Source organism: Lasiodiplodia theobromae, assembly GCF_012971845.1.
Source record: "Lasiodiplodia theobromae strain AM2As chromosome Unknown scaffold_26, whole genome shotgun sequence".
In the NCBI taxonomy this organism is placed as follows: Eukaryota; Fungi; Ascomycota; class Dothideomycetes; order Botryosphaeriales; family Botryosphaeriaceae; genus Lasiodiplodia; species Lasiodiplodia theobromae.
In genome coordinates this window covers 174,567-198,006 of record NW_023336467.1, presented here as the reverse complement: position 1 = coordinate 198,006, position 23,440 = coordinate 174,567, and the positions used below count along the sequence as shown (strand labels likewise).

At 56.8% G+C, this 23,440-nt stretch overlaps 7 protein-coding genes across 7 annotated transcripts; 4 read left to right on the top strand and 3 right to left on the bottom strand.

Moving 5' to 3' along the window:
• Positions 1–423: 423 nt before the first annotated feature.
• Positions 424–2,328, bottom strand: LTHEOB_8273 (RNA-binding protein lupus la; the record flags this gene model as incomplete). The annotated part of the gene is made up of 3 exons (XM_035517732.1): positions 424–1,330; positions 1,385–1,645; positions 1,697–2,328. The coding sequence occupies 3 exons, from the start codon at positions 2,326–2,328 to the stop codon at positions 424–426; spliced, it is 1,800 nt and encodes a 599-aa protein (XP_035370393.1).
• A 1,490-nt stretch (positions 2,329–3,818) lies between these two features.
• On the top strand, positions 3,819–5,261 carry LTHEOB_8272 (Signal peptide-containing protein; the record flags this gene model as incomplete). Its single annotated transcript, XM_035517731.1, has 1 exon — positions 3,819–5,261. One exon carries the CDS (start codon positions 3,819–3,821, stop codon positions 5,259–5,261), a length of 1,443 nt encoding a protein of 480 aa, XP_035370392.1.
• Positions 5,262–6,038: 777 nt separating this feature from the next.
• On the top strand, positions 6,039–7,653 carry LTHEOB_8271 (Pre-mRNA cleavage complex ii protein clp1; the record flags this gene model as incomplete). The annotated part of the gene is made up of 3 exons (XM_035517730.1): positions 6,039–6,918; positions 7,031–7,288; positions 7,340–7,653. The coding sequence occupies 3 exons, from the start codon at positions 6,039–6,041 to the stop codon at positions 7,651–7,653; spliced, it is 1,452 nt and encodes a 483-aa protein (XP_035370391.1).
• Positions 7,654–9,191: 1,538 nt separating this feature from the next.
• LTHEOB_8270 (uncharacterized protein) lies at positions 9,192–10,205 on the top strand (the record flags this gene model as incomplete). The annotated part of the gene is made up of 1 exon (XM_035517729.1): positions 9,192–10,205. The coding sequence occupies one exon, from the start codon at positions 9,192–9,194 to the stop codon at positions 10,203–10,205; it is 1,014 nt and encodes a 337-aa protein (XP_035370390.1).
• Positions 10,206–12,715: 2,510 nt separating this feature from the next.
• On the bottom strand, positions 12,716–15,080 carry LTHEOB_8269 (Pps1 dual specificty phosphatase; the record flags this gene model as incomplete). The annotated part of the gene is made up of 5 exons (XM_035517727.1): positions 12,716–12,842; positions 12,894–13,393; positions 13,469–13,962; positions 14,167–14,253; positions 14,312–15,080. The coding sequence occupies 5 exons, from the start codon at positions 15,078–15,080 to the stop codon at positions 12,716–12,718; spliced, it is 1,977 nt and encodes a 658-aa protein (XP_035370389.1).
• A 2,301-nt stretch (positions 15,081–17,381) lies between these two features.
• On the bottom strand, positions 17,382–20,922 carry LTHEOB_8268 (Leucine carboxyl methyltransferase 2; the record flags this gene model as incomplete). The annotated part of the gene is made up of 4 exons (XM_035517726.1): positions 17,382–19,870; positions 19,917–20,281; positions 20,338–20,558; positions 20,848–20,922. The coding sequence occupies 4 exons, from the start codon at positions 20,920–20,922 to the stop codon at positions 17,382–17,384; spliced, it is 3,150 nt and encodes a 1,049-aa protein (XP_035370388.1).
• A 438-nt stretch (positions 20,923–21,360) lies between these two features.
• On the top strand, positions 21,361–22,824 carry LTHEOB_8267 (Protein-vacuolar targeting protein; the record flags this gene model as incomplete). Its single annotated transcript, XM_035517725.1, has 4 exons — positions 21,361–21,421; positions 21,476–21,630; positions 21,679–22,712; positions 22,767–22,824. The coding sequence occupies 4 exons, from the start codon at positions 21,361–21,363 to the stop codon at positions 22,822–22,824; spliced, it is 1,308 nt and encodes a 435-aa protein (XP_035370387.1).
• Positions 22,825–23,440: the final 616 nt, after the last annotated feature.

Here is a 23,440-nt window from a genome sequence, read left to right as displayed (position 1 = left end):
AAAGAAGGGAGGCTGGCCGTGGGGAAAGTTGGATCTTCTCGCATGCATAACAGCCTCAAGGCTACGGATTTGAGCGAAGACTCGTAACATGTGAGAGTTACCCACTCTGCTCAGAGAGCAGCGATCCCTAAAAGCTTGGACCATCGGAGTCGACTAAAAGAGAAAGATCGCACGCGAGACGTTTTTCATGCATCAGTTGACCAGTTCAATTGAGATCTACCAGGTGTGTAATTTGATAGATGGTTGCAAACGCCATGCTAATTGCTGTCCCGACTAAGTTTCCAAGGGTAACTGGTCCTTTCTTTTTTTTAATTTCACTCCCACATGACGTCTACTTCCAGTCAGCCGAAACGACTGTGAAGGCGAGCATTGTTGAGTCTGCCGAATGGGCGTTGATCAACCCTTGAACGCCTGAATCACTGACTATCCTTGTTCTTTCTCGCTGTCGTCGTCATCTTCGTTAGTCGTGGGCTCCGGCTTGTCCTCTGCAGGATGCTCATTGAAGACGGGCTCCCTCCATTTCCACATAATGTCGTTAGCAAGGTAGGTGTAGAATGAGCAGTACACCTCTTGAACCTGATCCAACACTTGTAAGCCCAGACTGAGGGTGCGCACTGTGGCCTGCATCCTCATGCCTACGAAGCAGGTTTGCAAGATGTCTGTTTCGAGCCAAAACTCGTACTTCCTGTTCTTCTGATCTTCCACGAGCTGCTTCATGTAGCACTCAGGAAGGTCATAGGTACTGAAGTCTGGAATCTCCCAATGCTTGCAGTGAAGCTTACCCACAGGCTTGAGTTCAAGCCTACCTCTACTTTGGGCGTTCAGAGCTGCGTAAACTTCAAGAACATCGGAAGAGGGCATTTCGACCGCTGTAACCTCGAGTCCAGTGCTCTCGTTCGTGCTGATGCAGGTTATGTCATTGAATGCCTCCTCCAGGACAGTCATCTGTTCGTCAGTCCCGTGAGCACCGACGGCAGCTTTCAGAATGATGCCGGACTTCTCTTCGGTATGTGTGGAGAACTTTCCTCGCATGTGCGGCTCCTCCAATTCGTCCCAATCTCCGATCCTGACGTACTTGTCCTTGTAGAACCCGTTGAAGAGGTTGCTGCAGGCGACATTGAGGTCACCTGGCATGTTGGCCGACGTCTCAATAATATTGGGAAACTCTAGCTCAGCTAAATTGCAGATCTTGCGTGCAGCGTAAATGTCATCGTTGTACTCCGGGCAGACATTGTGGTGCAGCAGGTAGTTGTAGAAGTTCTTCAACACTGTCGATGCAAGGCGGATGCTAGCCAAATCATAGAACACGAGGACCGGCCATTCGGAAGAGCTGCAGAGACGTCATTAGCGAACAATTCTTTTTGAGGAGGTATGGGAAGTTCACAGAAAGCCCTTTGCAACCTCTTCAAAAGCAACGGGCCAGTTCTCGTCCTCATCCTTATCCGGATCAATGGTATAGGTGGCCATCATGAGGGCAATGTCCTGCGCGTCTCGGTTCTCCAGCTCCTTGTCCTTGATGCCACCTGTGAACTGGCGCTGACCGTGTTCAACGCCGCCATACTTCATGAACTTGGCGAAGACATTGGCATAATGCTGGTGCATCTTACGCCTCGAGTTGTAGCGCTGGATGGCGCATTCCATCCGCCTAGTGGCATTAGCGTCGTGCCACGTAGGGAACGGGAAGAGATTGACTTACAGTCGGAATGAGATGCCGGGGTCGTACATGCCCACCTCTGCTTGAAACTCGGCGGGGGTGACTGGGGCGTCAGCGTAGAACTCTTCGAATCCATGAGGCTTGTCGAAGCCAAAAGGCTTCTCTATCTTCGGCTGCGCTACCGGGCGCTGGAACTTTTTGCCTTGCACAGGCTTAGGCTTAGGCTCTGCGTCCGATGCGACGTCGACATCGGACTCGTCGTCATTTTCATCAAGAACGGTCTTGCCCATCAAGGGAAGCTTGCGCTTGATCTTGTTGCCTTCAACTACATCTAGGAAGGCGCTCTTCTTGAGGGCTTCCACGACTTGGCGGAAAGGCTTGTAGCGGCGCATCTTGGGGAATCCGCATATCGACTTGATAGAAACTGGTAGGTTGAGGCGACCTTGGCATTTCTCGAGGAGGTGTCGGTCAAATGGGAGGTTCTCGTCTGAGAAGTAGTACTCGACCTGGCGCCGGATTTCATCACCTTGGGGGTGTTCGGGAACGAGGTCATGTTGCAGCAACGCTTGGGCGAGACCATTCACAGCAGCTGGAGATTGAGTTTCAAGCTGTGTAGCCATGCTGGGGTCGGTAGCAAGCTGGCCCGCGGCGGCTTGGTCCACGGGCGACGCCATTGTGAGCCGTGGTGTTTGTGTTGCGTTGTAGCAGCAAAGAGCATGCAGGTCCGTTGAAATGCGGCACAGAGCAGTAGCTACAGCACAGGCAGGTGCCCAAAAGAGGAAAGGACCACCTGCAGCGCGCTGCATCTGCAAGCACGCGCTCACGTGTAGTCAGACGACATCGCAGGTCAGAAAAGGACATTGAAGAATGAAACAACGCTGCGACGAGGGCATGCGGAAGGTAGCTGGCACCGGCGCGTTGCGCCATCGCAGCAAACGGCGGCACGCGCCATGCAAACAAGCGGAGATTTTTTAAATCATGGGTAGCGCCGCTATATTAGGTTCTCACCACTACCGGCACATGGGCCGCTTGAATACTCACCCGGGCGTGTTTCGCCCCCCTTTCGCAGGCGGAGAGCTGCCTCAAGTACAGCACGCAATTAGTGTCAGCGCTGGGCTTGATGTAGGCGTGCGCAACGAATCATACGGGCGTAGCTGCGAGTCCCCTGGCATATGTGTGTGATGGGCGACACGGCGGCTATTTCGTCAAGTGGGCAGCCCGGCCACCGGGATCCACCCTTTCCAGGAGCCGGGACGGCTGCAGACGCGCGCCTGGGGGACGGGCGGCGCCGCTGTCAGTCGGCCTCGGACATATCAGCAGCCGCAATCGCGCCGGCCGTTAATTGATGGCGAATTTCATGGGTGCGCTGCGCCCGGGGGATGGGTCCACTTGGTTGCCGTCGAGCCAGGGTTGGGCGTGGGGTCCCATCCTGATGCGCGCAGTCACGCACCTGCCTGTTGCACTTTTCGCGGCAGCAACACCAACGCCCAAAGGATCGGAATGGGCGCTGGGCTAGCTGCACAGGCAACGCAGAGTTTGCGGCGCCCAGCAAGCCCAGGGCGCGGGCTAACATGAGATGCCAAACCGCGGCTGTGTCGTTCGTGTGTTTCATTTACACACGCAGATCCGCACGCGTCGCCGCCGCCCTCGCCTGGCTGCCAAATAGGGGAGCCGGCCTCGCGCCTCGACGTTCTCGCTGCGCCTCTCGCCTGCATTCCCCGTGGCTGCACGCAAGTAAGCCGTCCGTTCCTTCACGCAACTTCCACCTGTTGGCCTGGCGCCCAAGACATCTTAGGGGTCTGCAGACTATAGGGACGTGGCTTCCACACCCCACCAGTCCGGACTCTCCCAGCCCGATCACTAGCCTCCCGCCAACGGACTCTCACCTGCCCGAGTCCCGCCTTCCCGCCGCCCGCTCAATCCGCTCCTCGACGGCAGCTGGCCTGCGCAAGACGACCCTCGATCAAGGAAAGCATGGCCTACGGCGTCTCGAGATACTGCCTCTGATCACCCGCTCTCCGTACTGCGCCGACCCTCACGCCATTGCGCCTCGGCCCGCCCGACCTTCCCGCGCAACAAGCAGTACTTACGCCGTGCCATACTTTTCTCCGCCCGCCTCTGCCTCGCTCGCCCACCACCGAACTTTGAGCGCCATTGGCCCGCCATGTCGATCGCCCGCGGCATCCAGTCCGCCATCTTCTTCTACCTGTCGTGCGCGCCATGTGTTGGCATGGCTCACCAGCGCCGACTGAAGAAGGAAGCCCGCCGTGACCGTATAGAAAAGGCCGCCCTGCAGCTCGAGTCGCCGGACGCCTACCGCCATCCGGACCCCTCGTCGACCAATCCCCACTGGAACGAGGAGATCGCATTGGGTCCGGGTCCACCACCGCGAGGAAAGAAGAGGAACAAGCGGAACATCGGAACTGCAGGATCGGCAAGAAGCCGAGTGAACAGCGACTTTGATGGGGATGGCGTGGCTGGTATCGAGATGAGCGTGTCGCCCGGCGCCTCCGACACTACGTTGAACGACGCCCGCTGGGACACGCGCAGAGACGAGAGGGAAGACGACGATACGTGGGGCGCCGAAACAATAAGTTCAAGAGGTGGCATGAGGTTGTCGAGCAGCGCAGGCTCCGCCACGGGCTTGGTCCCTCTCAGCAGGCCCAGCACTGGACGATCGGCCAGCGAAAGCTACTACACCCCCCGTCCGCCTCCAGTCAACGATTACCACCCTCCCGTCGTCAGCGCACTTGCTCCCCACGCCGGCGCCAACAGTTGGATGCTTGCACCGCCGCCAAGCGCAAAGGTCATGAGCGGGAAGAAAAAATCATCCAGCAGCAGAAGCGGGAGTCGTGCGAGCAGCCGCAGTCACGTTAGCTTACGGCGGGAAGTGAGCCAGAGAGGCATTGCCGAGAAGATGAAGAGGGGCGAGACCCCGGAGGTGCCTCCAGTCTCAAGGGGCAGCTCATATGTCAGGGAGTCCAAGTCGACGCACGGGAGCCCAAAGGCTACCTTGTCTCCAACTCTGTCGGCCAAGAAGTTCAGCCATGAGCGCAGGTCCGTAGCGGAAGACTCGGATGCGTCAGACGACAGCATGCCACGCGACAAGAGGCATGACTCAGGCAACCACCTTGCTATCATCTCCCCGAACGTTGAGCGCGGATCCCCAAAAAACAACAACTCGACCAAGCAGAGATTATCGACTGTGCATTCAGGAGAGTCCCTGGTTAAGCGACCAAACACGGTCCGAGCGTCGACGCAAATGGGGCTCAAAACCTCCGTGCTGCATAAGGAGAACATTAGCGAACTCCCTGTGAGATCCAAAACGACCAGGGCCGCGAAGAAACCGACCCCTCTGGTCATCCGCGATAGCTCCCTCAACCTCCTCCAGGAACTCGTCTCTCCCAACGCGCTGCTGAACTCTCAATTCGTCAAGTCCCCAACTCTGGAAGCCAGGATACAGCTACCGCCCACCGACTCGTCGGAAGAGCTTCAACTCCGGTCGCTCAGCCCCTGGTTTCCTTCTGATGACTTCATAGCGGCAGGCGACGATTCCGGCTCCGACTATGCGCAAAACCCTCGCCTCCGGTGGAGCATGGATATCTGAATGCATTAACACACACCCTCTCCACACTAGTCTTTCTTTGATTACGAATCTGCAAAATACGCTTCTGAGCTCATTTGGTTTTATTCTGCTTTTCGATTCTCTTCTTCTCGACAGGCAGCGAAGTGTATTTTGGCATAGCGGGTTTGGCGTTAGTTGTCCCTAGGAAGTCCATACGCAGCCGCAAGACGGCTTATGACGAGAGCGCTTGCATTGGGGTTATGTCTGTTTGTTGCTTTTTTTTTCGCTTCTGCATCACACTCGTGCATACATTTATTCTTACCCGATTTGGACTTTTTTTTTCTTTTTTACTTTCTGCACAGTTTGGCAATGCATGGTATTGGCATTGGGATAGATGAAGGAAGGGATCAGACAGCACAGAAAAGGGCCTCTGGCCCAACGATAGCCGTTCAATTCAGTAGATACGATCCTACCTCAACTAGAAATTTGGCTTCAGCTATGACGTTCCGGCCCCAAGGATCGAGATAACCCCGCTTTCGGCATATGAGGTGATGTGCAGCATCCATGACCGTGATCAGCCCTACGACCCCGCCAAGGCCAGCCGCTCCCGTCCCGGCGGCGCGGCAACAAACGCGCATCATTGCAGAAGCGCGTCGCCCAACACGAACCTCCATCGCACCACCGCCCACCCCCGCACCCACCCCCTCGCAACGCCTCAAGCTTTCCTCAACGCCCGACGGGTTGCTTCGACGCCGACCGACCGACCGACCGACGCAACCGAACCGAGCCCGACGCGAATCGACCGCAACACACGCAGCAATGTCACTCCCGGGCCTCTCGCTGCCGGGGCTGTCCATGTCGGCAGCGCCGCCGCCGTCGGCCGCGGACGTGCTCGCGCCGTCGTCGGCGCCGCGCACGCAGGACCTGGCGCCGGGAACCGAGTACCGGTTCGAGGTGCCGTTCAACGCGACGCTGACGGTCAAGCTGCTCAACGGCACGGCCGAGTGCTTCGGCACGGAGCTGGCGTGCAACGCCAAGGAGCCGTACCTGTTCCGGGCGGGCACGAAGGCGGCCATCTTCACGTGGCACGGCTGCCGCTTGCAGGTCGAGGGCGACGTCGAGAGCGAGTACCAGGCCGAGGAGACGCCCATGGTCGAGTACGCAAACGTGCACTTTGCGCTCGAGCGGCTGCGCGACGCCGTTTCTACGACGCAAGAGATGGGAAGCGGCGGCGAGAAGCCAATTGGCCCGCGCGTGCTGGTCGTGGGCCCGGAGAACGCGGGGAAGACGAGCTTGGTGCGCCTGTTGACGGCGTACGGCGTCAAGATGGGTCGCCAGCCCGTCGTCGTCAACTTGGATCCCAGGCAGGGCATGCTGAGCCCGCCCGGCTCGTTGGCCACGGCCACGATGGCCAGTGTGTTGGACGTCGAGGAGGGCTGGGGCAGCAGCCCCATCAACGGACCCAGCCCCGTCCCAGTCAAGATGCCGCTCGTCTATCACTTCGGGCTGGGCAGCCCGGACGATAACCCGAAAATGTATCGGGGCTTGGTGACGAGGCTAGCGCTGGCGGTGACGAGCAGGCTGGGCGAGGACGATGAGGCCAGAAAATCAGGATGCATTATTGACACGCCCGGCGTGCTGAGCGTGGATAAGAAGGGCGTGTATGAGAATATACAACATGTTGTTTCGGAGTTTTCAGGTGTGTGCACGATGACTATGATACTGCCAGACGAAAACCTTCGCCAAAATTCTGCCCATGCAACTTTGCTTTCTGCGTGTTTGGTGTACATCTACTCACAAAGCTTTTCTAGTGAACGTCATCCTCGTCCTCGGTTCAGAGCGCCTATACAGCGATCTTTCCCGCCGTTTCTCGCGCCCCGGCGAGGATCCGGTCCAGGTGGTCAAGCTCGACAAGTCAGGCGGATGTGTCGACCGCGACGAGACTTACATGAAGGCATTGAGACAAACGCAAGTCCGGTCTTACTTCTTCGGCCATGGCTCCACCACTCTCAGCCCGCACACGCAACGCCTCGACTTTAACTCACTCCACATCTTCCGCACAGTAGACAGTAAGTCCCCATTTGACGATCGAGGGGCTATATAATGACTCCAATTAATAGCATCCGCAACCAATCCTGCATCATCCTTTCTTCCCGGTGGCGAGGACGACGACACCGAGTCTTCCGGACGCCTGTATGACAGAATCAAGCCGTCGCTCATGATACAGAACGGCTTACTCGCCATTACGCATGCCGAGCCGTCGGACAGCTACGAGCACATCCGCGACAGCAGCGTGGTAGGATACGTGTACATTGCCGACGTCGACGAAGCGAAGCAAAACGTCAAACTGCTGGCGCCGCTGAGCGGCCAAATCCCGCGAAGTGCCATGATTTTGGGCAATTGGCCGGAGGACGTTGCTGGGCTGGTGGGTTGATTGCACCGTGATGGCTGGTGGTTGGGACGACGGGGCATTTTCGGGGAAATGGAGAGAAAAGTCGTGAGCGGAGACCTTGGCGGATGCTTGAGTTGTGCTTGTGAGGTGGAGTGATGATTCTCGGATGCTGAAACACGTGCATTAAGGAGCAGAATTACGCCCGGGCTTCTACTTCCCTTCCCCTTTCTGGCTTCATGAGGGTGCATTCGGATAGCATTTTGCGTGGTGCCTGGAGTTAGGTTCTGACGACGAGAATTCGAGGACATCGATTGGGAAGACCCATGACGAAAGATCCCGCCAAACCCTTGGCTCTGATCACCCGGTGCGAGCGTCCGTGCGCTATTCCCGACCCTGCTGTCACAGAAATTACGGCAGCCGGATCGAACTGCCAATTCGGCGGCTGGCGTCTCTTTCGACCTCAGTGCAGATCCCGAGGGTGGAATCGGACCTTGGCAGGCCAGACGAGCGACAAACAGGCCGCAGACGATTGGCCACAGGCGGCCACAGGACAGTCGGACGTCTCGATTTGCGGGGTTCTCGTCCGGTCGGGCCGCAATCAAGGTGCGGTGGCCCCATTTTTACAGGCCGCTGCCCACTATGAGGTGACACATGCGGGAGGTCGTCGTCGGGCCGGGGGCTGCTGCTGCGACAGGTAACCGACCGAAAGGAGGGGGTAAGGGACGGCAGGCGCAGAAGTGGCCCGGCAAGACGGACCGTGGGTCCTGGGCTCGCAGTGAGGAGAAGGGCGGGATGAGGGGGTGCTGGATGCAAACTGGCGGCGACCACGTCGGCGTCGGCTCTGGGGATCCGTGCGCGGCGGACGGGACACGGTTTTCTGCGAAGGGTGGCAAGCCGTTCCACCCCCCGTCTCGGGATACATTTGGGCGGTCAGAGGCAGCGGCGGGCGGGCGGACTGGGGCTCGCATCGAGGCCGGCCGCGTGGGCGTGCGCAAATCATGGACGCTGGGCCGTCCGGATGCGCCAAGGATCTCCACTGACCGCATGTGAGCGGAGGACGGCTCCCCCGGTGAGTCAGCGGGCGGAGCGGTCTGGGACTCAGCTAGCCCGCCCCGTACGGAGGCATCGCAGGCGGTGGGCGCGTCGCAGGAGGTCGGGCCGTGGGCTCGAAGTGACGTACATGGCGGACGAAGCGAATATTGCCGGATCGGGTAAGCGTGCCTTCTCCAGTATCAGAAAATCGCAGTGCCTGAAGCTTCGCCCTTGTCACGGTTGACTGCCGTTGCTGCTGGGCGTCTACCGGCCCTTGAAGGCTCTGTTTCGGCCCTTCTAAACGGTCCTCCAGAATTTTGCGCGCCTATTTAATTTTAATGTAGCCGTTTGCCCTGATATGATTGGTTTACCCCGGCCCTCAGCGTGGCTGTGCAACAGATCATTGCCCAACATCCCTGCTCGTCGACCGCCTCTCCACTTCCCACGAGATGCGAAAATGCCGCTAATTTCTGGTCTCACAACCTCATGAGCCTGAGCAAAGCCTGAGCAGGAATTTGCACGAGCACCAAGCACTTGAGCTGCCCGGGATGCCGCGCGCAACGACAACACCACCAGAGGACGGCGGGCCGGCGGCGGCCCCGCTGGCTCGAGCATCGCTGCTGGGGCTGCCGCGCGAGGTGCGGAACCTCGTCTACGAATTCGTCCTGTATGCATCGCGGAGACCAGCCGTGGGCAACGACTACGCCACCGCACGCCCGCTGCTGATGGACGCCCTAACATACGGCCCGGCCCGCGAGCTGCTCCTGGTCAACCGCCAGATCCACGCCGAGTACGTCGAGGCCGTGTACCGCTATTGCCAGCTGCAGGGCGAGCTGGGGCCCGAGGACAGCTGCGAGCTCAAGCTGTCGACGGGCGGCTGGCCGCGCCAGCGCGCCCTGCACCAGGCCGGCCTGCTGCAGCACCTGCGCAACTGGGAGGTGCAGACCGACTTCACCGACGTCGTCGGCGACCCCTTCATGCCGCGCTGGGTGCTGTTCCTGGGGAGCCTGAGCCAGTCGCTGGAGCTGAAGCAGCTCAACCTCGAGGCCTCGCTGGAGAAGGCCCTGCCGCAGATGCCCGCCCTGCGCGAGCTCACTCTGCGCCTGGTGCTGCCCCCCTACCCGCGCCTGCAGAAGTTCCTCACCAGCGGCTTCGACTTCGCCCGCTTCCTCGCCTACCAGCCGCCGCTGCGACACGCCGACCCCAAGGCTCCCGCCTACTCCTCGCTGCGCCGCCTCACCAAGCTCGTCACCCCGGACTTCAGCGACGACGGCGCCCAGACGTACATCGACGGCACCCACGTGCTCGAGCTGATGGAGCGCGTCGACCGCGTCTGCCAGAAGACGGGCCGCCTGGAGAAGACGTCGGAGCTGGTGCGCGACCCCAACTACTGGAAGTTCTACCAGGAGTCGCTCAACGCCGGCAAGAACTGGGTCATGCACAACGAGCGCGCCATCGCCTACGCCGAGGCCCGCGCCTGCGCAAAGCAGGGCTACGACCGCTGGGTCGCCAAGGGGAAGCCAATGTGGAACGAGGCCGTCAACTGGGTCGCCGCAGATTGACATTTTTTCCCGTCCTGGGAGGACTTCTATTGTATGGGTGTGTGGCGTTTTGACCGGTCCTGGAGGGAACTTCGAAATATCATGCCGACGCTGGGACGAAATTGGACATGGGACTTCGCAATGGCGCTGCGCTGGATACACTTTGCATCGGTGAAAACGGACTCTGGATTTAGAAAAAGACATCAAGATACTTATATCCATTTGGCCCGCCAACCAGGGCTATTATTTACTCTCCACCATGACATACGTGTAAATGGGTCTTCTTTGCTGACAAATCATCCGATTGTGGGTCTGCATTCCACCTTGATAGCTGGTGCGAGTTCATTTGTCTATTTTCACTTCGCATGCATTGCCGCTTTATCTGTGACGCTGTGTCCGGAGCCGCGCGTCGCCCCTGGTCGTTTTTCTGCCACTGTTACTAATACATTGCTATGGGCACGCCGGCAATCGAAGTGCGTGGCTTTCCTGGCTTTGTTAGATCTCCTAGGAACATGGGATGCAACCAGCCGAGAGCCGGCTTTTTTCGAAGACCACCAATTTTCCGCATCGATACTATCCGGCCATTGCTTCGAATTGCCACTCGTCGACTCGGAATGCCTGTTCGTGTCATGTGCCACGAGCGCCTCTGTTTGGCAGCTGGGCCAACGGAACCCTTGCAGCTATGTCCGCACTGTCACTTCCCGAAATAGTAAGTGATAATCTTCTATGCTATCTGGGGGAAACAGACAGCAATCAGTTCCTGCATTGCATTTTGGAAAGCGTAAACAAAAGTAGTCTGCAGAGAACTTCATTCTTACATCCTAATCTAGGTTCCGCATTTTTTCGTCACTGTACCACGCCATACCGTCGCATTCCGGCCAGCACGCGCCGGTCTTTCTCCGCAACCCTCCGGTGCAGAAAGTACCTTGAATGATCGGTAATAACGGCTTGTGGGAGAATAGAGTTGTATATATGGCTCATAGCTGCGGTAACGACAGCCTTCGCTAGGACATAGGAGCTATGGCATAGTTCCTCATTTCCCCCTAGGTTTAAGAAGAATAACGAAGCGCTGGGCACTTTTCGAGGCTTTCTGTCCAGGGTCAATACCATAATCCACTTATTCGAGTATCGATACGTTTTCTCGAAGAAGAACTAGCTGTAGCTGTAAAGCACATATTCACATCCGACTGTTTACTTTAAATCCCTACATATGGACGATAACAACCTCGTGAGACATGTGACACAAAATTTTCTTTTCACCGCTTAATAACTTTGTATGGAAATTTCAATATTTGTCGGCACTGCTTAGTCAATATCCTAGGTGTTGTCGTTCAAGAGCATGTTGCCGCATTTATTCGGTAGCCCCATCTGCGATGTAATTCTCATCCAATAAATTTTGTGGACTTGTCTCACTATAATGTCGGTAGACTGATCTCTAGTCGGGATGGTGAAAAGTACACAAGATTGATGAAACGAAGGCCACGAATAAGACAGCTAGAGAAGTCCAAGCGCAGTCTTGCGCTACACCCACCACCAATCACGCGAACGTCAGCATTCACCATACCCGAAACGCACGCACTAGAACACCATAGGCCATGTGTCTACCCTTGGCTCTACTACCCCCCGTCTTACCGCGGGGCAGAAGATGCAGGAATCATGTACCGGAGTGTGGCACGAAAGCACTTATAGTCTTTCGACTCTGGGCACAGATCGAGAATTGGTAAGAGACGTATGTTTGGTGAGTCCTTGAATGATTTAGAAGTGAAATAAAAGTCCAAACGCCAAGCTATCAGCAGGAGAACCAGGGACGTATAAAAGGAGCAAGGGACTGAGCAAGAATAATCAACGTCTGAACAACCACCTCTTGTTTCCATCTCCGCCTGAGCGTTTCCGCCATCTTTCCCAAAGCACTGTAACAGTCTTGTCCAAACGCACGTATATCCAGAAAAGACAGCAATCTCGGTGCAAGACTAGCGAAAGACTCTTGATCCAACAAAGACAGGAAAGCACGAACGTTGAAGTCCCTTAAATCATAATTTCATAAATCATATCCGAATTCCCATTCCTGTGGGACGAAAAGAAAGTAAAGTTCCAGCAACATTCCCAATGAACCCTTTAGCCCTTTCCAGTCCCGGTTCTCCTTCCGTTCCATATCTGAACCCCAAACCAAACTAAGCTGAATAGAAAGATGGAAGAAAGCCATCCAGAAGGTTATGTCAAAGCGAACTACATCTGCAAACCCCTTCGCGACTAAAAGAGAAATACCACTAAGAAGTGAAAGGCAATCTCGGTCGAGCTTGAGAGGAAAATGAACGAAAGCAAGTCTTTTGCCATCTCCTCGCAAAGTTCGGAAAAGAGAGAAGCGAAGGTAAAGAGACAATAGAAACCGTACCAGTGAGCTGAAGCCTCTCCGGGAAGGCTGATAAGCGCACCAATAAGCGCAGAAGAATAATAAAAAATCAAATGCGTGGTGTAAGTAAGAAGAAGGGCTTAATGCAGCGCAGAAAGCCGTGTAAGCATGTATCGCGAGATCATTGCCTTGAGTACGGGCGGTTCATTAGTGCGATTTCGCGCGCAATCGTTCCCCATTCAAGCTCGCGTCGGAGCGGCTCGCCACGTCGTTGGTGCTGGTACTCCTCCCATTTGAGCAGCTCGTAACTGGGTTTGTTAGCTCAGTTCTAAGAAATGTCAAAAGTCTAGACCACTCACGTGAACCTCAGGTGCGGCTGAATGATGACGTTCAACCTCCTTGCACGAACAAAGCAGTATGCACGTGGGAAACTCAGGCCCAGCTCGTTCATGACCTCGGCGATGCAGATGGTGGCAGACCTGCTGACCCCCACTCGGCAGTGGACGAGAGTGGCGGTACCATCAATCTTGCCTTGTTCAATGAAACGTAAACACCGGGAAAACTCCTCAGTCAGAGGATCGACCCCGTTGTCTTGGACGCGGTCAATGTAAAGGAGATTCTGAGTGCCAAACTCCTCCATAGTCTCCTTCACCCACGAGACTGGCTCGCCGACGGAGAGTACTCGCGTGATGCCGAGTTCTCGCAAGAGCTCGGGATTGTTGGCATGGTTGAGATTGCCCAGGTACATGTACGGTAGGATGCGGCTGGGTAGGCTACCATCAAGCTTCGACAACCAAGCAGGCTCTTGGAGGGTGAGAATTGAACCGCCAAAGCGGGGAGACTCCTGCAGGATTCGTGGCTGGATGCTCGTTAGGAGCGCCACGTCAGATGAATAGGCGAAAAAGTTCCGGCCTCGGTCCCGATGCAGACGAACCCAAGCCTCGTGGACCGGAAGTCCCTCCGCGAACATGAAGTAGGTAAGCCCAAGCAGCGAGCTCTCGGTGTAACCGTCTGCACAGTGGATCAATAGTTTCCTTGACCGGTCCGTCTTCTCGTTCATATCGCTATCCCCATCTTCGTCAATACCTGAATCCGTAGCATCCACGGGGTTGGCTATTCTGTAAATCCAATGACACATCTCCATCAAACTGTCGACTTCAGCATGGGACCAAGTTGGTGGTACGATGCTGCCGGACGACGGGAACGAGAGACTGAGGGTTGGTCTTTTGGTCTTCTCGAGCATCTTTGAAGCCGCTTGCAAAGACCGAGAGTCGGGGCAATGGGCGTGATCGTTTGCCTCGATCAAGACATCGTAATCATTCGCAGACGATATTCCCAATTCGGGATCGGGAGTTGGCCCCATGAAAACGTTGTGGCTGATCTCTGAGGCTTCGGACATGGTACACATCTCCAGGCGCTCCCAATAGACTGCGACTGTTGTCAGCATGTTGTTACAGATCCGCCCCTCAATCATATATCCGGACAGCAGCGTATGAGCAAGCGAATGATCGCTCACGCGTCATGCAACGGCCATACGCGTAGGCCAATGATCCGCTGCAAAGAAGTCTCGAGAACGCTGCCGTCCGGGATTTCGAGGGAACTGTTCGTTGTGGAGCTTGAATGGGAGCTTACAAAAATCCATTACATTACCCGTCATGCAGCCTCGAGAATCTACTGCCACTAGTTCAGGGTGGTTTTCCTCGAACGCACTGAACGGATCTGCGTCTGAGCGTCAGTAAATGGTGAAACCTGGGCGTTAGACTGACGCAAAACTTACCAGACACAACAAATGTATTGAAATCCTGCACATCGCAGCCCGTGCCGATGTGCCTCTCTCTCCAAGCCCTCTGCGCGCCTGCAATTCTAGTCGCCAGTCTCACGACATCTTCATGAGGCATCTTTTCGTCTCCGTAGACGATTATGTCCGACACAGTGGCCATTTTGCAGGCCTGGATCTGGAAGTTCCTGACAGAGAAGCCATCCCGAGGATCTATCTCGAGGAATTGAGCGGCGTCGCTCTGCATGAGCAACAACTCGTTCGGAGGAATTGCACCCTTGAGCTTGGCGCTGCTGAGATCTCCGTCGGCCTTGACGATAGTCAGGCCCCTGATGCACCGGGGCACTTTGCGTAGCGACCTCTTCCTCTGAACAAAAAAAGCCAATTGTATCTGGTTGTCGGCATGCAGGCCGTGCAGCCATGGAAAGACCTGCTTCGGATCTGGCAGTGGCTGGGTTGCCAAATGCTCGACGGCGCGGGAGACGGTGGTGGCGTCGATTGAATAGACAGGGGGCTCATCGCAGATCCGGGGAAGGTTGTCGGGTGGGGCTAGGAGCGAGGATGCCTCGATCACGACCTGCTTGACTGGCGGGGATGCCGGAGGCGTGTCGAATTGCTGGACCGGCTGGGGGCCCGGGTGGCATACTGGAAGGTGTTTGTTTGGCACGGGAGCCGGGGTCCCTCGTGGCGAGGTATTGAGCGACAGGCTGGGAGGAGGGGTGGAGGACCGCGCGGGAAGCGACGGCGCCCTGGCTACAGCGGCAGCCATTACGATGTCGGCCACGATTGCGACAGGCTTGGGTCAGGAGGGAGGAGAGGTTTAAGGTGATGTTGCTGAGGCGGTCGCGGCGAGGGCTCAACGGCTGGCTGCAGGCAGTCTGGCGGCGCAGGACGGCAAGACGGGAAGGCTGCGGGTTGCAGGAGGAATGCAGGCCGGGAGCTCAAGAAGGCATTGGGCTGCGCTGGCGGCGCATAAAAGCAACAGCGGACGGGCGGCGTTGGGGCCAGGCTCTCGGTGGGACGAGCGCGGGCGGTTCTGCAGGCGACGCTGTGTCGGAGGCAGGCAGCGTGGGCGTGGGTGGCACAGCCGAGTTGGAGGGAGGAGGAATTGGAGAGGATGGTACAGAGGTCGGGGAGGGAGTGGCACAAACGAGGTGCGGCGGCGCTCATCCCCGCTTGCTTTGGTGCAAGGGTGGTCTCATCAATCAGGCGTGGAGAAGGCTGGACTACCAGGACAAGGGCCTGGGCGCTAGCGAAGCTCTTTCCGCTGCCACCACCCCTCGGTTTGTCGCGTGCGCTCTGGTCTCCGTCGCCGCGCATCGCACCGGCCGCAGCGGAAGCATGGGGATCTTCCCCGGCGGAATGAGGGCCTTGCCGATAAGCAGGCTGGCGCCTTATCGGGCGGCCCCTGTGCGGTGTTGGCCGCAGAGCGGCAGAGCAACGGGGCGGTGCCAGCGCAGCGCCATGAGCAACTGGGCTGGAGAGCGGTTGGTCCGATGGCAGCTGCATCATCGGAGCTGGCTCTCCCCGCTAAAGCTAACTGCTGGTCGACCGGAGTAGGCGGGTCTCTGCCTTTAGCGCCGTGATCCGCGCCAAGCCAGAGGGCCCACATGGACATCGCGATGCCAGCGCTCGGGCCGGCCAACATCAAGAGGGAATCCGGCTGCGAGCCTGCACGACGCGCGATCGATCAGAGAGTCCGTCGCCGCCCGCTGCCGTACGCGCCCACCGCCGCTGGCGGGATACTCGCCACCCTCCGCCTCCGCGGTTAGCCTAGTCGCCATCCTTGTCGACCGTGAGCCTCCCGCAACACCGGGCCGCCCGCGTCGCTTATTGGCCTGCTGCCGCCTTCCCCTCAAGGTTATGCTTCTCGTGCTTGACTTCTCCATCGCAGCAGGGGAAATAGCCGCTCACATCATCACTCTCAGCCGCGCCGCGCCAGACGCGCATCGCAATGGCTGACTGTTTCGAGAAAACATGTGCAGCCGCTCCGACTGGGCCGCCTGGCTGCATTCACACCGCGTCCGCCCGCCTTAGGACCGCGTATCCCGAAAACGCGTTCGTCTCATGCAGAAATCATCTTTCTGACACCGCTTGCCCACCGTTGCGCCGGGAAAAGCAGATGGGCTTCCATCGTGCATGGGTCCAAAGTGCCGACGTCCAATCAGCGCGCCGCTGCCGTTGGTGTGATCTTCAGCCTTCCGTCTGATCTTGCGCCATATTCCCTACTTGAAGCAACCCGACTCGGCTTGGGCGGACTTCTCACCCCCCTCTCGCTCAAAGTAAAGGACGTAGCGGCAACTTCCAGCTGGCGCACGCCAACACAGAGCACCTTCTGAATCATTCTCGAACCGTGGACCATCGTTAGCACCGAAGCAGCACCATGCACATGCTTAACCGTTTCCTTCCGCAAAGCCTCCCGCCGGACCCTGAATGGGATCATCGCTGCTCCTCCCTCGTACCCATGCCAGGTTCCTCCGAACACCTGGCGGGTGCGCCCGTGCAGGGTACGAATCGGGCCAGTCTGCCTTGTTCGTGGCTCGTGTGTCCGAGAGGGGGACCCAGACACATTACTCGCATCCAACACCTGCCACGCAATGCGAAAATGATGCCTCTGTTTTCAGAAAATCATCCCGGTGACCAGTGAAATCCCGGTGGGTAGCAGAAATAGTCCCAATGTCTTGCTCTATTTTTGCACCGACCCCGCTATCTTGGCCGCCCGGAGCCCATGTTTGGTCATGTATCTTGTCAAGCTCGTACCGTCCGATCTTATTCGCACGCGTACTGTACATATACAACCGTGTGCAACGACCGACTAAAAGCGAGGCAATAGCAGCTAGTTCCCAAGTGGGGTCTTCAAGTGCCATTCGAGTCCATCGCACATACTTCTCACCGCAGTTTCATGTTCGGGTGGACACGGGGCGTCCTCCAATTCCATATCGTTTGCCCCGTCAATTTCCCTACACACGCGTTTGAGAACTTCAGATCGACGTACTTGATACAAACAAGCATCGATCATGGCTTAACCTAACCGGCTGTTTCAGCCTGTCGCCACTTTTGCACCGTCAGCTTACTTCCTCTCCACCTCCTCAGCCCCCTCCGCTCCGTCCCTCAACTCGCCCATCAACCGCTCTAAATAGAACATGCGCAGATCCCTTGGCACCCCATCGAACCCCTTCACGATCTTGTCTACTGCCTTCCTGCCTTCCTCGTACGCAGCGATGTCCCTGTTCCCGTACACGTCCCTGCCGGCCGCGTACACCTCCTTCTCCAGGTTCCGCCAGAAGACGTTAACCGCCACACTGACGTCCTCGTCCGGCCTGGCCGTGTGGCTCCATGCCGGCGGGATGAAGAGCACGTCGCCGGGGCGCAGGAAGGCCTCGTGGGGGTGCGCCTGCGCCAGGGCCGCGCGCTGCGCCGGCGAGAGCTCGTCGGCGGGCGCGTAGACGTCAATGTTGGAGCTGGACGCCCCGGGCGGGTAGGCCAGCAGCGCGACGTCGCCCGGCGGGTACAGGCGCAGGCGCTTGGCGCCGCGGATCTGGCAGAGTACGTTGGCCAGCACGTCGTAGTGCAGCCAAAGCGTCACCGGGCCCGAGATGCGCAGCGGCGAGCTGTGCGCGCCCTCCGCCACGGCCGAGAGCGCGTCCGGCAGGCGGAAGTCCGTCGCCAGCGAGGGGAAGTCCTTGGAGAGTTGCGTGGGGTGCTTAGCCGGCTGCGTGCTGGCCACGGAGCGTAAGTAGAGCTGTCCGCCCGCCGTGACGTCCTTGATGAAGTCGCCGAAGTTCTGCTTGAGGTAGCTGAAGTTCTTGGTTTGGAATGTCATACGCGATGTCGGGCAAGAGTGTACGATCACCGGGCGGTCGGCGCCGATACGGGAAAGGAGGTAATCCGGTGTCCAGAGGTCTACGCATGGTCCAATGTCGAGGTCGGTGAGAATGACTGGTTGCCCGGCTGCGACTATAGCATCGAATTCTTCTTTCGTCTGCACCGTGGTACGTCCGATTTGCTTGATTGCCGGTGAAGAAGAGCCATTCTCAGGCTTTGATCCTTCTACTATACTCTGTGAGCCGTTCGTCTGCATTTCTGCAGCCTCCTTCCCACATGATTCTTCAGGAGAAGCTGATGACATTTCTTGCTCGTAGTCCAAGCGTAAGCTGTAGCTTTTTGCGTTCCAAAAGCTTCCCATGGAAAAGCAGACTGCTCCTCCACCAACCAGCACGATCTTGTCGTCAGCTTTCGTCGCTCCAATGCCAACAAAAAGCGGTCGCGGGCTAGGGCAAGCCGGCATTTGAACAGGCCTTATCCAACGTTCGGGACCCAGTGAGATGAGAAGGATCTCCTCGTTCCAGCTAGTAATACGGTCATTCGTGACACCTCCAATCAGCAGGAAGTGGTTCGAGAGTGGAACGATAGCTGCGCCAAACCTTGCAAATGGTATGGATCGGTTATTGAGCCCCATTTCCCCGGTCCTTTCGGTGCACTTGATTGCCGGGCTGCCGTCTTGCCAACTCAGCGTCCACTCCCAAACGTCGCTCAAGATGCTCCCGTCTTTAGAGATTCCTCCCATTAGGATGCCTGACTGTTGTCCGATGGAAGTGAATTGTTCCGAATGGCACATACTTGCGCCAAACCGTGCAGGTGGAAGGCCGCAACCTTGCTCCGATTCCACAGAGGGTACAAAGGACCAGGATTGTTTCTTCAAGTCGAAGAGTAAGAAATCCCCTAGGACGGTGCTTGCATCTGACTTGCCGCCATAGATGAGAACACCAGGTGCATCACTTCTATTGTCGATAAGCACAGGCACTGCACAATGTCGGTAGCGGCCATTGAACACCCGGTTGGAATTGAAGCTCTCGGCGCTGATGGAACGGCCTGTTGAAGTCACAAGCCAGGTGCTAGCGACGGCTTTGCTAGGAGACTCTCTTCCCCCAGCAAGCAGGAAAAGGTCATCGCCGGAGGCCACATTCGTGATGGTTTGGCACATTATCGAACCGGATTTGCCAGGCTGTAGCTCGAATTTCCCTTCGTACGTGGCATCGGCGGTGTAGATATCACAGTCGCTCAGTCGAGTTTTCTCTCCATAACCTCCGTGGTAGATGACTTTGCCCCTGTGCGAGTATGCAGCACCAAAACGTCGGAGGCTGCTTTCACTGCCATCGCGTAGAACAGGTTGCATGTCCAGCTTAGCATTTGCATGTTGGATTTGGACCTGAGAATCGTCTGCCTCGCGGGTAGAGGTGCTCGTCGCTGCAACCAGGAGGAGATAATGGCCTCCGAATAGGGCAAACTCCTCCCATTCATCGAAAGGCTCGATGGCGTCTAGTCTCCTACGTTGATCTGGTGGAAGAAACTCGTCATCGCCCCAGAGCTCCCAGAGCGTTCGCGCTGTCGCCGATGCCCATCCAGCATTCCGGAATCTAGTTTCCTGATCTTTCAGGGTGGGATACTGATAAACAACCTTGAGGTGGGTGTGAAGTTTCTCGAAGTGGCCCAGCATAGTGGATGCAAAAGGATGGCTTGGCCCTTCCGGGAGACACTGCTCGAGAATGCAAAATTGAGCTGACTTCGTTAGCGGTACCCGTAACGAAACAGATGTACAACGTACCATCTTTAAACGCGCTTGCCCAGGAGACTACTGCATCGGCGCTCTTGACATCCATATAAGCCACGGAGACCTCGGCGACAAAGAGGATGGCGCAGTCGTGGACGTGGACTTCTTTCCTGAGGATGTCTTCGAGTTCGGAAAGCTTGCGAAGGTCGCAGCCGACTGCGAGATACTGGCCAGCTCGCCAAACATCCGGACCATCTGAGACGCCGCTACTGAGGACAGGGAAGAGTTCTTGTAGGGCTGCACTGTTTGAAATGCACGCCCGCTTCTTATGCATGAGTTGCGGATAGTCGACATCAACAAATGTCGCGCGGGCGCACAGCTCTGGCTGCTGATGTAAGAAATGAAATGGTAGAGGATCACTGATAGCGGTCATTATTAGGAAACGTAAGGGGGGCGCAGAAATCATCTTACTCACTATCCACAGCCAAGATTGACTACTATTTTGTCCTTCTTAATGGGTTGTCTGAGGAAATCGGTGACAGTATGCTCGATTGCTCTCATGCGCAGCCAATAGCCCCTGTTGATGAGCGGGCTCCGCCTTTGGCACTTGGCAATGAACGGCTTGAAGAAGTCTGGTTGGTCGCTGTGATATAGTTTGACGACGCTCTGCTTAGAAACTATGCTGCTGTCATTGGTCTTCTAGGTATTAGTACCCTGCTACTACGACTAAAATCACTGAGCTAACTTGAGGGCTACCAGCTAGGCCGAGATGCTTGTATAAGACAATGGTGCTCTTTATTCAGGCCGCTCTCAGCCTCAGGAATCATCGAAGGCTGGCCAGGAATGCAAGACCCGAATCAGGATAGTTTTTCCTCGGGGCCGACCGGAGACAGCAAAGGAAAGTGAAAAGCAGTCGGTCATTTAAAACGCAAACAACCAAAATAGAAACATGCGCACGGGAGGCGAGCGAGCAATGTTGACTTACCAACATAATATCGTCATCTCGCTTCTCCTTTGTCGACTTGGCCGCGGGCCGGCTCTCGCGATTCCGGGCGGGCATGCTGGCAGGCGGCAATCTATCCCGGGTTACGCGTATCTCGCTTGGCAAAGGAGGCGGGTGATTATCCCTGAGGCGTCAACAGGTAGAGTGGCGGAAAGGGAACAGGAGCATATGACTTATAGTGAGAGCGACACATGATCGCAGGGCGGTGGTGGCAGTGGATGAAAAGTCGGCCAAGTTCGGCGGCCCGAGGCGGGAGCTTGGGCCAAACGGGACTGCTAGGCAATTGTCCCCACCACCACCTCGACCGCGCTTGACTTGGGCTGCCCGAACATCGCCCAACTCACCACTCCAGTCCTCAACCATGCGCCGTTTATAGCCACCACCCTCCGACCATCAGCTGCTTTCTCCGCCGCCTGCTGCGCCCGTCGCTATACCCCCGCTCAGCTTCCCCCGCCGTCCTGCACCGCTGCTCCACCACGCTGCTAGCTCGTCAACATGACGCAGCCTGCCATGAACTTCGTCACCTTCAACCAGGACTACACCGCCCTTGGTGTCGGTGAGCCTGCCGCCATCCCGCGCACACTTCCCTGAGTCTGACACCCGCGCGCAGCCACCAAGAAGGGCATCCGCTTGTACGATACCGAGCCCTTCTCCAAATCCTTTGAGGGCGAAGAGGGCGATGTGTCGATCATGGAGATGCTCTTCTCCACCTCTCTGGTTGCTCTGATCCAGTCGCCGCGCCTCCTGCGCATCCGCAACACCAAGGTACGATCGCGACACGCTTGCGAGGACCGGCGCGCTGATTGAAGTCAGAGACATTCGACCATCTGCGAGCTCACCTTCCCCACCAGAGTCCTCGCCGTTCGCCTGAATCGCAAGCGCCTAGTTGTTGTGCTGGAGGAACAAATATACCTGTACGACATCAGCAACATGAAGTTGTTGTATACCATTGAGACGTCGCCCAACCCGCACGGCATCGTCGCCTTGTCGCCGTCTTCCGACCGCAACCACCTCGTCTATCCTTTGCCAAAGAAGGATGCTCCGACTTTTTCATCCGCGCCCCATGCGCCACCAACTGGGCCCCACGTTGCCCCTAGAACTGGCGAGCTGCTCATATTCGATGCCACTAGGATGGAGGCTGTCAATGTCATAGAGGCGCATCAGGCTCCGCTATCGTGCATAGCGCTCAACAATGAGGGCACTTTGCTGGCCACAGCCTCGGAGAAAGGCACAATCATCCGCGTTTTCTCCGTTCCCGACGCCAAAAAGCTGTTCCAGTTCCGCAGAGGCTCGATCCCCGCCAAAATCCTCAGCATGGCCTTCAACTCCACTTCAACTTTGCTCTGTGTCTCTTCCGCAACCGATACAGTCCATATTTTCCGCCTGTCTCCACAGAGCGAGTCTCGTTCCAAAGACGGTTCGCCTTCTGGCCGGAGACCTTCTGCCGCTGGATCCCGCGACCGCAGTCGGAGCCCGAGCAGCGAAGAGATGCCGGATAATGGAGACTACGACTCATCTGCCCCTGCCGTCCCTGAGAGAAAGCAAAACAATCCGGGCCTTGCGAGCATGATCCGTCGCACTTCGCAGAATGTTGGCATGGGATTTGCGCAGAAGCTGGGAGGCTACCTGCCTAGTGCTGTTGCTGAAATATGGGAGCCCGCCAGGGATTTCGCCTGGGTGAAAATACCGAAGAGAAACATTGACGGGCCGCCAATGCATCCCAGCAACGTCGTCGCCATGAGCAATAACGGCCCTCAAGTCATGGTAGTGACCAATGACGGTGGCTTCTTTGTCTTCAACATCGACCTAGAAAACGGTGGCGAAGGAACTCTCATGAAACAATATTCGTAAGTATTCGACGACCGCAAGCCTGGAACGTCAATTGACACAGCAGATTGTAGGGTTCTTGAACCGCACGATAGGTTAGGCAGGACATCCTCTGAAGACTTTGGCTCATGATTCACCGACTCAACAGCGCCTTCCGACGGTTCCTGCTTTCGTATTGATTCCTTTGGGTTTGGTATTAAGCGCGTCATTTTAATTGCTCTGTTTTGATTTGGGCGCATCGAAACTCACCTGCAGCATAGACTGGCGTTTTTTTGGTAATTTGCACTCGGCGGCCACAGCCATTCCCTTCACATTTACCCCCAAACTATATACCCCTGTCGTTGGAGGCTCACAGTATGAGGTAGGAGCGACGAAAGGCAGGCGAAAATGTAACGCTATCACTGCACAGGCTTTTGAAGATTCATTACAAATGGAGATGACTCCGAAGCTCGAGTTACCCATCCAGCCATTCCTCGCGGTCAGCAGAGGTGCGTGGAGCTGTATGCAACTTGGCACCCTACGTAGGCATTGCCACTTTCAGGCCCTTTTGCGTCGAGCCAATGGGGCAAGAGACCGTCGCCGGACAACGCTTCCTTGTCATGGAGAGAAGAACGGGGCTTCAACGTAGGACCGGTATGTAGAACTTGTGGCATATTGTCGTCAAAACCGATCTCTTCACAAACTTCTCGTAAACGGCGTCCGATTTTTGAGCGCGCTCGACACCAACGATTAAGCGCATTGAATGACA